We start from the raw sequence: 14,236 nt of genomic DNA on the forward strand, positions 1-14,236 counted from the left end.
AAGCTTTCAAGGAGCTCATATCATGAGGCATTGAATTTGCGTAACAATCTATCAAATTGCAAAACCGAGTGTTACGGCTCATAAAAAGGCAGATTTGTCTTTTTAAGTGCTGAAACATTCACATAAAACTATCTTAGTTGTGCACTTTGCAATTCTTTTTGTCTGTGCACCAGTATGACCTATTTAAAAGAAAGAATACAAGTTATTACAATTAGTGAAATCAGAAAACAGTGAGGCTCTTATCTGTTACATCAATAGTAAGAGCAGTAGTGTAGCTGTTGAACGAAACTCCACACAGCAGGAGGTAGTGCAAAGGCTTTCTCGATGAGCCTGGATGGCAGTTTGCAGGCATCTTAATATCAATATCATCACATTCAATGTCATATCGCCCACCCAAAATGTGTCTGCACTTCCAGAGTGAGTCATGTGGGTACTGACTGAATGCACAGTGTGATGGGTGGTGTGAATAACTATAGTTCAGAGAAAGCATTAAATCCTTTGTCTGAACACTAAACTGAACAAAGTGGCAGGTTTCAGCGACTGTTTGGTGCATCACTCCACCAAACAACATTTGAAGACAAAGTACTTGGGTTAGCATTTAATCACTTTTACACATTCACACTCTCTTGAGTTTAGTTTCTGCATTCTAGAGGGCAGAAGGAACCGAAACCAGCATGACAAATACTACAACCACCCACAGAATACAGAAATCCGCTTATGTAATGCACATGAACACACACACACACAAACACACTCTCCTCTTCCTGACCTTGAGGTTCTGTCCATCGAAGGGCAGCGAGCCGCTGACCAGTGTGTAGAGGATCACCCCCAGGCTCCAGACGTCCACCTCGGGCCCATCGTACTTCTTGCCCTGGAAGAGCTCCGGGGCAGCGTAGGGCGGGGAGCCACAGAACGTGTCCAGCTTGTTCCCCAGAGTGAACTCATTACTGAAGCCAAAGTCTGCTATCTTGATGTTCATGTCTGCGTCCAGCAGCAGGTTCTCTGCCTGCAGACAGATAGAGTATGGGAGAGAGCAAGGGGATGTGGAGGGAAACAACAGGAAAGATTATTAATGTGCTGGGATTTCTTATTCTGAATACTACATGTGCCAAGAAATGAAACTCAAATACTCAAAATATAGGATTTGCTTTGTGTTATACGGTTATGTGATATTTTATTTACCACATATGGAACCCTTTTTCCACTTCTGTCCCAAAAGCTATGTAAAGTTTAAAGCTAGCTTGTACAACTGAAAAACAGATTTAACAAATAGACCACCACGTCATCCAATGTCAACGTAACAAAGACTTTCTCTGACATGCAAATGAGTTTGAAGATAATATATTTCACAGACAGTTGTCTGAAACACCTTTCTTTGGGGAAAAAACTGCTGGGTGACAGAGGGGGTTTTCAGGGTAATGGCCTAGGGCCTACAAGAAGCACACAATGGGCAAAGTGAACTGCCACAGTTTATTCTGTGTGTGTGTTTGTATCCTAAGCCTTAAGTGAGCCAGTGAGCAAGGAGGTTGGGGTTGCCTAGCAACAGGTGCGCTCTCCTTTTCACTTGCTCTGAATACTCAGAGCTGCAGCTTCTGTGTGTGTGCACACTGACATCATCTCCAGGCTGTGACCTAAGAAATAAATGAACATCGGTTCTCAATTTTTTGCCGAGAGATTTGATCATCTATGGCTTAACACTTTAAGTTGGCCAACCAGCAAAATTAAACTCTTTGATGTTGCTTTTTTTTTTTTTTATACAAAAAGAGCCATCAGTATAGTAGATACAGCATTATAAACCATATGTAGAACATTCTTGTAGCCATACTGGGTTATTCATCTTGGGAGCCAAACAGAGCGATTTTAGTCTCGCTGTGAAATGCAGGCTCATCACAATGTGTTATTTCAGTGCAGGACCAACTAGAATTAAGCGTGAGCCAGATTTCACATTACAACCCACAGATCAAGAGTGATTAGGATAATGTGCAGGATGCTACGCATTACAATAATGAGAACTGTCTGTCCTCAAGAAATCTCTTATTTCCCATGCTACCTTTTCTGTAAATGACAACCATCATTACCTGCTAAAAGTGTTCAAATTGTTTCATGACCTTGGTCAAAGCATTGAATGTGTTTATTAAAAAATGTGCAGGAAAAAACTACTTTGAGATGAGAGGTTCCTGTATGGTAACTGCAATAGTAATCATGATAATGTCTTGTCTACAGGTCTGCCTGCTGGCACAATAAGAGGATTTACAACTCTGCATAATACTATGAACCAAAATGACCTGGAAGCATGTGTGTGCGTGTTGTGTTTTTGGCACCCACTAATGTGAATCAACGACAGGCAGAAAAACAAATGAAGAGACAGAAGGACCCAATAGGGAACACAATAGGAGAACTGCATAGAAACAGAAGTGTGTGTGTGTGTGTGTGTGTGTGGTGGGGGGGTTTAAGCCCTAGCCCTCGAAGAGGGACATTATATCATCTTTGTGATTAACCTCAGGGTCGCCAATTCATGGGGGCAGGATTTCATCTCAAAAAGTCAAATCCTATGAAGATTAATGTAGAGGGAGGGAGAGAGAGAGCGAGCGAGCATGTAATTCGATAATATGTGCGTGTTCTCACCTTGAGGTCTCTGTGTACTATACACTTCTGATGGCAATACTGCACCGCTGACACAATCTGGAGAGTGAGAAAGTGAGTGAGAGAGAGAAAGACGACAAGATGGACAGGTTGAAAAGGTCATTGAAGACACAGATCTCTTCATTCGTATTTCATCAGGATGCAATCATGAGGCCAAGGGATCAATCATTACTACAGTAATACACAGAATGCATGTTTTATTTATTATTTTAAAGCTCTATTTAAACAATTGACATAGGCTATTTTCATAGAACAACCACAAATAAATTTGGCATTTATTGATGATTTAAGTAAATATTACTTTATATCTGAATCAATACAAGCCTGACCCTCAAAATTGCTGCATTTGCTCCCACTCTACCTGTCCTTATTCAACAATGACACCAAAGTTATAGAACTGCACAGAGGCAATACACTTTTAATCTCTGCCTTGGCCTTAAAACAACAGCAGCATATATACAAATATCTATAAAATTACACACAAATAGGCATTTCCTCTAACATACACACAGACCTGTCTGAATTTGGCACGGGCTTCTTTCTCCTTCATCCTGCCATGGGCCACCAAGTAATCAAAGACCTCTCCTGGGAGACGAGAGAAAGAGGAGGAAAACAGATTTAGTGTTGGAACCTGAGCCAGAGTATTGGGTCAATGGGACATTGAACTAAGCGATGTCCTTTAAAAACAGTATGGGCACAGTGAGCTAAAGATGAAGGGACTTAAGTTAAAACATAAATACTAAAAAAACAAACAAAGAAACAGGATATTTCAGAAATACTGAAGAGCCTGCACATTAAGAGGGGGAGTAGCATTTTTATTTGGGAACCTTTTGATTCTAACATACAGACTGCTAAGCCTCAGGGGGAATGATTTCACAGTGACACGCACTTACCTCCACTAGCGTACTCCATTACCAGGTACAAAGTCTTCTCTGTCTCTATCACCTCAAAGAGCTTGACTGGAGGTGGAGAGAGAAAGGCAAAGACAGTGGAGTGGACGGGGAGGGAAAAGTAAAGTGAAGGGAGATGGGACCAAAAAAGAGAGGGGAAAGGGAGGAGTGGTGAAAATAAGAGATTAAAAAGAAATGGCCAGGGCAGCAAGAGTGACAGCATAAATAAAGAGATAAGAAAGAAAAGATTATTATGATTCGGCTTGAATACATGACCTTGAAACACCAATTAAATCTGGTTCTCCGTGAGTGACGACAGAGTGGAAACTCACGTTTCAGAGTGACTCACCTATGTTGGGGTGATTCAACATCTTCATGATCCTCACCTCCCGGAAGAGCTGTGAAAAAACAAGTGCTGTGTCAAATACGCTATCAGATTTTGGTTGGTATTGCTTTCAGTATGAATGTGTGTTGTCGTGTTGAGTTACATTTATATTCTACAGGTTTTTGTGCAAAGTAATATCAATTGATTTTGAATGTATGTGCCTGTCAGAGTTGCAATTTTTTATTTGTGCCATTGCAAAGATTCCAGAATCAATATTTGTTGGGGTAAAATGACACTGAAAACACAAATATTCACTTCCTGTTGATGAGCATGTGCGTCAAATTACAAGAAGAAAAACAAACATGGTTAGTGAAGACATACTGGCAGAGATTCAAGCAATACCAGTTAAAATCCTAGGTCTGGAACAATTTAGGATTTAAAACAAACAATGCCTTTAGGTGTGTGTATACTCTGACATGATCAGTCAAGGAAGTAATACAACCAAGTCTAGCTCAACGCCACCCAGTCTCTTTCTATGGTAAAGGCGTGAAGGGACACTTTTCACTCATTAGGAAATAATTTCCTCTAAGCCAGCAGATAAGGTCAAGCTAGGCTTACTGGATGTTTTTAGGGCCTTTAAAGTAATGCAACGCACTTTTTAAGTAACATAACTTCATACAATCAATTTATCCTTTTGACTTGTATTGAGTGTTTGTGTAGCTAAAACTTGATAGAGCATATTCCTTTGTGCCTTAGAGGACCATTGTTGTCCAAAAGCTATTAAAAACAAATCGATCAGCAACACTGTTGTACTGGGTGACATGTTCCTTCATTACCATAAACTTGGAACTTTGCATCATTTTTTTAATTTTCACTCAATCCCACATACACCATCCTGCTGCTGTAAATACTCACAAGAGCACCAAATGTGTATGAATCTGCAGCTGTATTAGTCCCCTAGTTACAACTATTTTAGTAACATTTGAAAAAAACTATAGTGCCCAGCTGTTATAGAAAATTACTGAGCCTTTTTAACCATTTTTGTCCAGTTTGAGATTGAGATCTTCAATAGAAATGAATGGGCTTGGTGCCACCAACAGGTTATGAAAGTCAGGAAGTATTAAGATGGACGTCGGTTTTGGTCTTTAAACTGGGTATGTTGATAATCAGACAAATCTTAATCTTTTAAGACCTAATAGAGTACAATATCAGGAGTTCCCTGCCAATTCTGGTCCTAGTGCACACACGTCTTTACAGGGCGTGTGAGTGTTACCATTTGACACATGATTTATGTGTAGGCCCTGTCAGTGACTTAACATTTTCTTGTCATGTGCGCTGTGTGTCTGTATTCTATGCCTTATGTCTGCGGATGCATGAGTGTTCGGTGTGTGTGTGTGTGCAAGCATACATGGTTAGAGAGTGTGCGTGTAAGTGGACAGACCCCACCCTGCCACGATCAAAAGAAGTAATTGCAGCTTGTTTCCTGTAATTAAAACTCTCTCTGAAAACTAGACCACTTCAGAAAGACAGAGAGAGAGAGACGAAGGGAAAGAGAGAGATGGACAGAGAGAGCGCAAAAGAGAGGAAGAGCAAAAGAGAGAGACACGTGGGGCAGGAAGAGTGACTTGGAAACGACTTCTGAGAAATAAGATAAGAAGGACTGAGGTTTGAATTTTGTGCCTGTGTGTGTGAGAAAAAGTGAGACCCACCTTCTGCAAACTGGAGGAGTTGAGCTGTGTCTTATCAATGATTTTTACAGCCACCTAGAAGCAAAACAAGAATGTTCATTTATTATTTCACTTTTATTCATTAATTACACTTGCTGCAGTGGGTTTGATACATCTTGCTCACACAAACCTGTGCAGCTACAGCCTGTGACCACAGAACAAACACACTTCACACAAACACATACACACTTCTATCTGTTTGGACACACACACATATATGCACACACACAGAACGATACAATCTCACAGCATTAAGTGATAAATACACAATCACAGCAGGCGACAGTTGCATAATAGGGCAGTATACAGACAGAGACAAACACACAGAGCTGAAGCATGGTTTATATCCATGATCCATAATGAGGTGTATAGTTCATAATCCAGTGGACACCAACGAGGGAGACAGAAAGAGAGATAAAACACAGAGGAGAGAAAAAATATAAATGGAGAAACAGACAGATGGGAGAGATTCAAAGTGAGACATGTCGGAAAAAAAAGGGATGAAACAAAACAAGAGAAAAGAGGACAAAAGGAGAAAGTCAAGAGAAACAAAGAGTTATCTTTTAACAAGGACACAGAAAAGGGAGGTCTACTTCTCTCTCCCTTTTCTCTCAGTGTCTTGCACTGTCAACTAACTCCCTTCTTTCACTCCTCTTTCTGGTTGTGCTTGTCTGTCTGAGTCTTTCATGCCCTCTGACTCTCCCTTGTTTTCTTTGTGTGTGTGTGTGCCAGCGAGTCACATGGAGTGTTATCAGGGTGTCAGGCACAGAGCTGTCACACATTGACAGAGCCCGCCCACCCCTCTCCAGCTCTCTCTCTCTCTCACACAGACCAGCAGTTGACTTGACTGGGCCTCAGACAGAGCCCAGCATGGGCTCACTGCAGACACAGCTTTTCCCTTAAAGGGACAGACCACCGTGTTACATCACATCTGGAATTTACAGTAAGCCGGAGACATTTAGGCTTTTCTATTCAAGCTGACAATGGTGATCTAATCTCCAGCAGCAGATGTACCGTCTCCAAAGCCATGCGAGCCCAGGATCAGACCACACCTACTGTGTATCACAGCGTGAACCCTCCCCTATCCTCAGCAACCAGGAAGGAAGATTAACATTTAGACATCAGCTAAACATTCATGTGTTTTTCTACTTTTTACCATCTTGGCTAATTAAAAACATCTGAGGCTTCTTTTCTACTCAAAATAGATTTGGTGATAAAATAGTCACTGGATAAAAAAAGCATTGAGCAAAGTGGTCAGGTTTCCTCACCTGCTAACAATTTCTCACAGCAGTTTCACTTTGTAGAGCAGTTGGTGATTTACTTACTTGTCTAGTCTAAAGTTTAACGTTTTCATATTTCTCCTTCTTAATTAGGCTTTCTTAGCATTGCTGGTGTTTGTTATTGAAACAGTGACCAGTTTCTACTTAAATAAAGAGTAATAATAATAAAGCATTTCTCCATAATGCAACTAAAGTAGCTAAAAATAAAAGTTCAGAAAGTCAGGGCGACTCTGGAAATGGAAGAGATGGATTAAAGCTTTCAGTTCAATCTAGCGTGTGTGCATATGCATGCCTACCTCTTTTCCGGTGAGGACGTGTCGTGCCAGTTTGACCTTGGCGAAGTTGCCTTTGCCGATGGTTTTTAGCAACCGATAGTTACCAATGTGCGGCTGTTCATCTGATGTGGTCGTGGAGACGGAATTCCGACATCGCGGCATGCTGGAGCGGCCAGATGACTTGGACTCCTGAGAAGAGAGGAGGCATAGTAAGCACAAGAGGACATGATGACTGGCAGGCAGGAAGGTAGAAAATGACAGTAAAAATGTGCCAGAGCAAAAAACAAAGGAAAAGTTTTACACACATGAAAAGGGCTTTACCTCCAGCTGTCCTGAACACTTTATATCTACAGGACATATAATCACAGGATATTCACAGCTTTTAAGGACAGATAAGGTTTATGCTTAGTGTCACTAACTGGCCCATTTCTACATTTCAGGAGTTGAGACATTTATCTCTTAGAATAGTTGAGTTTCATTCATCTACAGAAGTGATACAAGTAACAAAAAACAAACTAATAATATGTATGAAAAGAAAAAGAGGTGGAGTAACACTACACGCCTCATCAACATGGTTGCCTCTTAGAGAGAACAACAATGCTTTTAAAGTAACACAAACAAGGTCATTCAGATTCTGGTTTTAACATCAAATGCTGCTGCGATTAATCGTCAAAGCATTAACTATGACAGAACTATACCAAAAGTAAAGTTAAACAAATAACATTACAAACATTTTTTACAAATGTATGAAGGTTTTAGTTGCACATACACTCAATACAAAACCACAACAACTCGCCATGACAACAGTTTTCAAATAAACTTCAAATAATATTGATCAGGACCCTGCTCTTCTGGACAAATTAAATAACACAGCTAAATAAAACATGAGTGGGTTGGACTTTGTGAAGAATATTTTATCACTCAACAAACTTTACAAAAAATGAAGCCTGAAACCTAAAGCTGTTATTAGAAGTTGCACGGTAAACTTATTTGATAGTCACAAACACAATTTTGGAGAAAACAAACAGGTCTACCACTTCACTTTGTTTCACTGTTTCTAACATTTCCTTGTAACATTCAAATTTAGTCTTCCTTCTAGTATTTGCTGTAACATAATAGCACTTAATATTTGTGTATGACCAAATGTCAGTAAGAGCCACTGCCAACACTGAAACTATGCAAACTTACTATCATAACTGATTCTTTTTTTGTGCAGTCAAAGTAAAGGTGCTGGGGCAGTGAGCTTAGTCTTGCTTTTCATATTGTTACTGTTTTATTATAGTTAATGATTCACTCTGTAGCAAGTCTTGGCTACACAAAATATTCATCTTTTGGTAGGCTATTCATATTGGGCTTCAGACGAATCCAGATATAAAATAATATTTTCCCCCTGCTTCCTCGACTGTATCTGTGACTCTAACTTGAAGCCACAAGGCCAGTAGTGTAGAGTTATTTTAACAGTCTCTTTATATGGTAGTATGGAGTACAATAGCTTCAATTCATCTTACAGCAGACAGTAGGTCTTTGGAGTCATACACACACCCACAAAAAGAAAACAAAACCTTGCTGTGCTGGCAAGTTTTGGATGGTTGGCAACTGCGATTGGGTTTCAACTCCAGGAAAGGGTCACAGCAATTGTGTGTGTGTGTGTGTGTGTGTGTGTGTGTGTGTGTGTGTGTGTGTGTGTGTGTGTGTGTGTGTGTGTGTGTGTGATCTGAACGGACAGGTGACAGGGATCAGGGTCAGATGAGAGGACGACGGCTCCAGGGTGACGAGACGCAAACACACATGAGCTGTGACACAAACACGCGCACAGATACAAGAATACACACACTGGTGCGGGTACACGCAGTGGCATAAATCACACACACCTCTCTGAGATTTGACACCAATGAGAGAGAGAGAGACGGTCTGGTGAAATTCACACTGTCGATGTGGAGTGAAGACGTTTGCACAAATCATCGCTTTCTCTTGTTCTCTCCCTCCAACACCGACTAGTCATTTTATTCACCTAATTATCTCTCTCTAGCTTGAACAAATTAGAGGCTCGCTCTGTGTCGCAAATTACCCACAGACCACATTTTTATCAATGTCTTCCTCCCTCCGTTACCATATCTTAGGACATGGGAAAAAAGGACCACCATGATTACTTCATTGTGTTTGTGTGTTTCTTGCTCCAGATGGTATGATCTAACGTCTGCACGTCTGCACCCCCCCCCCCCACCCCACATCCTCATGCTGACAGTGCAGACCCTGTAAAGTGTAATAGGCCAGATTAAGCTTTAGCACAAACGGGGAAACTGGGATTAAAAACAAATGACAGTTACATTAAACCCCGAGGACAGGGGAAGGCCATAAGTGGCCTTGTGTGAGGAGGGAAGCAAATGATTTTTATTTTTGGATCATGTGGGAGACAGACAATATGTCATATGTGAGACAATGACTGCTTATACATGCACACTAGTTATTCCAATTATGATACAGAACTTGTAAACAGCATATTCCAAATGTAGCATTTTCCAATTAATACATGTGGGATATGCCGATATTATTCAGGTTTTAGGAGCACTCTTTGGACATGTATACAGCGCATTCAGAATATGCGTCTCAAATGAGGTTTTTAATGCAGTTTGCGACACACAGCCTCTTGTCTGTTTACAGTCAGGGTAGAGATGTATGCACAAAAGAAACACATTTCTGGTCAGAAGAAGGAACACACCTACTTTTAAACATTATGAAAGACTTGGATATCAACAGGTTTTTGGATATGCACAAATATTTCAACGCCAACCTTTTCAAGACGGTGGCTGAACACACGTCATTACTTTAATCGAAGTATGCATGGCTAGATGTAATCGGGAATATTTGTGGAATAATCATTTCCATTAGCCATGTAAACAGCTTAGTAGGAATATTGTCTTTTTTCAGAATAAGAGCAAAAACCAAAATAGTTTGTGCATGTACATGTACAAAGCTGATTTCTAGATCAGCTGGGCCGTCCTCACAGAGGTGATCTATCCCCCTCTGTCACTCATTTAGCTTTGCATTGACCTCTCTAGAGTACTGTTGGCAACATTTGACCTCCACTCGCTATTTTGGACCTCAACAAAACATTTGTGTCTCCCAACAGCTTCTAGAAAGTAATCAGGCATCCTATTTTGTCTAGTTTGATGCAATTTAAAAAGGTGTGAGAGGCTGAGAAGATATGCAAGTAAGAGAGTTTATGCATGAAAGGAGCCCAAATGTTAAAGTTAACATTTTCTGTATCCACCACTGGACGTTTTATAAAATCCGGACACATTCATGCTGAAAGCAAACTACTTTCCTGCATAACCGGTTTTCTCAGAGTAACCTGGTTTCTAGTGTGCTGACTGACAGGTAAAGCTGTCAATGGCAACGACTAAGACAACATTAATGTAATGGCTTTAAAATCTAAAACATTCTGTGATTTGGGTTAAGTGCTGATATTGGCAAGCAAAGATCAGCATCAACTATAAGACACAACTTGAAATGCATACATTTCTTTTGAGTCAGGGAGATAACCTGATGAACGTTCAAAGAAAACAAACATCCAAATTACTTCTCTAGCTGCCCAACACTGACAACAAAACCTTCAAACCACACAGTAATGAATAAACTAATCAAGGCTCCTCAAACAATGCATGACCAATGAAGGGGAAAGTGTTGAGACATTACACAACAGCATATCATTTGAAAACTAAAGAAAGGACAAAATCTAAAAACAAACTATATGTATACCCTTAACTACAACACAAAGCGCAACAAAACAACAGAGAGGTGCAGCTTTAAGGATGTCTGCAGTGGAAACTGCATCTACTACAGCACAACCACAACACAGTGGTCCCCCAGCTGAGCGGTTTGTGATATTAGGAGATCAAAAGTCAGTGCACTAACAATGCAGATGTAATCACGAGTGCTTCATTGTTCTTATAAACTGATAAACATTGACAGGAAGGACAACTTTTATGTGCTTACCAAGGTGGCAGCATGAGACATTTACTAATTTCTGAGTGGCAACTTTTTGGCCATTTCTTACTTAAAATCAAGTATACATTGATGATAGAGGCAGTAAGACTCCTCTATTATCTTGTTGTGGCTTTTTGAGTGTGGAAAATGTAGGACACAATGAAGTTAATATATGACAGTTGAACTTTGGATTGTGCTGTACAAGTTTAAAGATTCACAAAAAAAAGTTCAAATGTCTTGTTAAAATCTTTGAAATGACATCTACTCCTTCTCCTTCATTAAAAATCCAGAATCTATAAATACAAGTTTTCCTGCTGGACAACAGGTGTCTCCTACTTCACTGTGAAGTCCATTCTCAGTGTATGTGTGCTGGAGGCTTCAAGTTTCCACATCACACTTTTGCAAGTTGAATATTGGATGAGGATTGGCTTCCAAACTATTACAAGGTAATGTAATGTAATGTCACAAATCATACTTGTAGGCCAGCCGCTGAAAATGGGATTTTCAATGAGCACAAACTTTCCACTTTCAGCAGGTGAACGTGAAAACATCTTTCTAGTGTCAAACTCACTGCACATACATCATTCTGCACATTCAACTGTTGGAACAAGAAGAAAAACATATTTTTGAGTGGAGGGGAACTTTAAATTTTATTATCATCTCCCCATTTTATAACACACAAAATGGTTATCAAACATTCCTCTTAACTTAACCAGCTAACGAAGGCTGTATAACATGTACAACCCTGGTATGACTGTACTACAACTGACATGAAGGTCAGTCGACAGAGACAAACGGCCCATCTTTGGTTAACTAGTGCTTTAATGGATCATCCCTACAGTAGTCAGCAGGCTAAACTTTTAATTAAGAGTGTACTGACATTAGTTTGGTAACACTGCACCGAGTACAGTGAGTTAAAATTCAAGCGTATTTCCCTCTTCCACACTCCTCAACTCTTTAGTCTTCCTTCTCTCCTATCCTCTTTCATGTCCGACTATTTTTGTCTTCTGATTCTTCCTTCATTTTTGGGCAGCTGCAGGCAAAGCAAACCCCCCCCCCCCTCCCCCAACACACACACATTTCCACCTCTCCCCTCAGTTATAATTATAGATGTGTTGGAGGACAATCAGTGACATCATTGTTTTGTTCTCAATTTACTCTCTGATGCGGCTTGTGACTCATGAATACTAAGCTGAAACATACATAGTTTACCAAAGATTTACTAAGTTAAGATTCCAGTGTACTCCCGATGGAAATCTAATGTTGACATATTCAGAATGGCTGTCAGCGTACACTCACTGAAACTCAGGGTTTGTTCATGACATCATTCTAGATGAAGAACCTCTTGAGGAAGGAGTAGATAGTGAATTGGAAACACAAGGCCCAAAGACACAAAAATGTAACAAATCACATGGCATTGTTGACCACTTCAGTTGACACTGAACTGGGGGTATTAAGCAAGGCTGTGCAAAAAAGTTTCAAAGTTTGGCTGGCCAGCATGTGTACTGATGAATCTAAAGACGATCTGCCTACACAGAAATAATGGTGAGCAGCTACCCTGCATTTCTCTTGCTAGCTTGGTAAGTTACTGTTTTATGTTTCCTGGCCAAAACTCAACTTTTACAGTATCATGCGTTTCCGTTTGTTATTAAATGATGCGTTTCTTTTGATAACAAGAAAGGGTGGACTTGATTATTTAAATAATTGGCAATTCCACTGTTATTTCCTACCTTTAAATACAGACAAATATGACAAGAAACAAATCCTTTATCTGACCTGATTTTACATTTGCCGTTTAGTGAAGTGACAGTTTAAATACATTTTCAACTTGAGTGCCACCAAGTATTTTTCTGATTTCCAGGCCTGATTTGTTGCCAGTTTCCAGAACCACCATCATTCAAAGCACAATAAAGCAAAGCGCAATTAGCTCTGAACCTGAGTTCCGCAGGTACTGTGTGTCAAGCCTGTCAGCTGGTGCCTACCATGTGGAGAGACCATTAGTATAGTGTTTATATTCGGCCCAACAATTCAAACCCCCTCCCAACACACACACACACACACACACACACACACACACACACACACACACACACACACAGAGACAGACAGACAGACAGACAAGATGTTTGCAGCTGAGAGCCATTTACTGCCACTCTGCAAACACAAGCATGTGCACATGACCAAAACACACAACGCACACACACACAAAGCAGTAATGTTAATCCAAGGCGGTACTGGTTGTGTTTTGACTCAAGCCTCATTATCACTGACCTTTACTAATCTGAGTTCTGGGAGGAAGCCACTCAGATACAACCACATGGAATTTTACATGGTACAGTTCAGAAAGTCACCCTAAATGAAGTGTGTGCACCACGCTACTATCAAAAGACAGTTCTACCCAAACGCAAGATAGGCAAACAAAATCATGTCATCAACAGTAGGGAGGAAAAGTAGGGAGATGACCTTAAAAACACACACTTTGGAAATTAAACGACTAACCAGGCTAAGCTGAAAGAACTAAACACCATTTACAACATTGTGAAAAATAAAATGCTTACTTCCGCCCTACTTACTGTGTCGCCAGATCACGTTGATCATTTATCAACTATAATCTGATCAGGATTCCAGATTTATTTTACCCTGCTGAGTAGACTGCCTCACCTTACAGTACCTCATTCTGTAGTCAAACTTGAAAATCCAGTTTGTTTATCATCATTTACTTTGTTGCTTATCCGAGGAGCTGGGGCACTTGTTTTTAGTGTGTTGTTTATAATGTGTCATACCATTTTTGTATGTGCTTTTAATTTCTGAAATATGGGGTATAATTACCCTGATTATTACTCCAATTATACATAATTAAAATATTGCGACTTTTCTGCCAACCAACAAACTGATGGCTCATTGGCAGCTATTATGAGCTATTTATGCAGATCGCTTTTTTAAATACCGCATCACCTGCTGTTAACCATTAAATGTAATCACACTGTTCCCTCTCATTTGAAATAATTAACTACAAATGAAGTACTCTGTCCCTTCCTGTCCAAGGACAACTTCAAGTTGTCACTGTAGACTCAGAGGAAGCGCTCACCAGAACAGACGGCAGGTATAT

General features: G+C 40.2%; 1 protein-coding gene across 2 annotated transcripts in view; it reads right to left on the bottom strand.

Moving 5' to 3' along the window:
• mark2b (MAP/microtubule affinity-regulating kinase 2b) overlaps nt 1–14,236 on the bottom strand; it is a 45,604-nt gene that overhangs the window by 21,999 nt on the left and 9,369 nt on the right. For both annotated transcript variants that reach the window (XM_070930034.1, XM_070930033.1), the window contains exons 2-8: nt 7,162–7,329; nt 5,568–5,621; nt 3,883–3,931; nt 3,537–3,602; nt 3,158–3,228; nt 2,626–2,682; nt 770–1,006 (exon numbers count right to left, since the gene is read on the bottom strand). In XM_070930034.1, coding sequence (XP_070786135.1) covers nt 770–1,006; nt 2,626–2,682; nt 3,158–3,228; nt 3,537–3,602; nt 3,883–3,931; nt 5,568–5,621; nt 7,162–7,329 — 702 coding nt within the window. The remainder of the gene's footprint in view (nt 1–769; nt 1,007–2,625; nt 2,683–3,157; nt 3,229–3,536; nt 3,603–3,882; nt 3,932–5,567; nt 5,622–7,161; nt 7,330–14,236) is intronic.

Source organism: Enoplosus armatus, chromosome 23 (assembly GCF_043641665.1).
Source record: "Enoplosus armatus isolate fEnoArm2 chromosome 23, fEnoArm2.hap1, whole genome shotgun sequence".
NCBI classification, from domain to species: Eukaryota; Metazoa; Chordata; class Actinopteri; order Centrarchiformes; family Enoplosidae; genus Enoplosus; species Enoplosus armatus.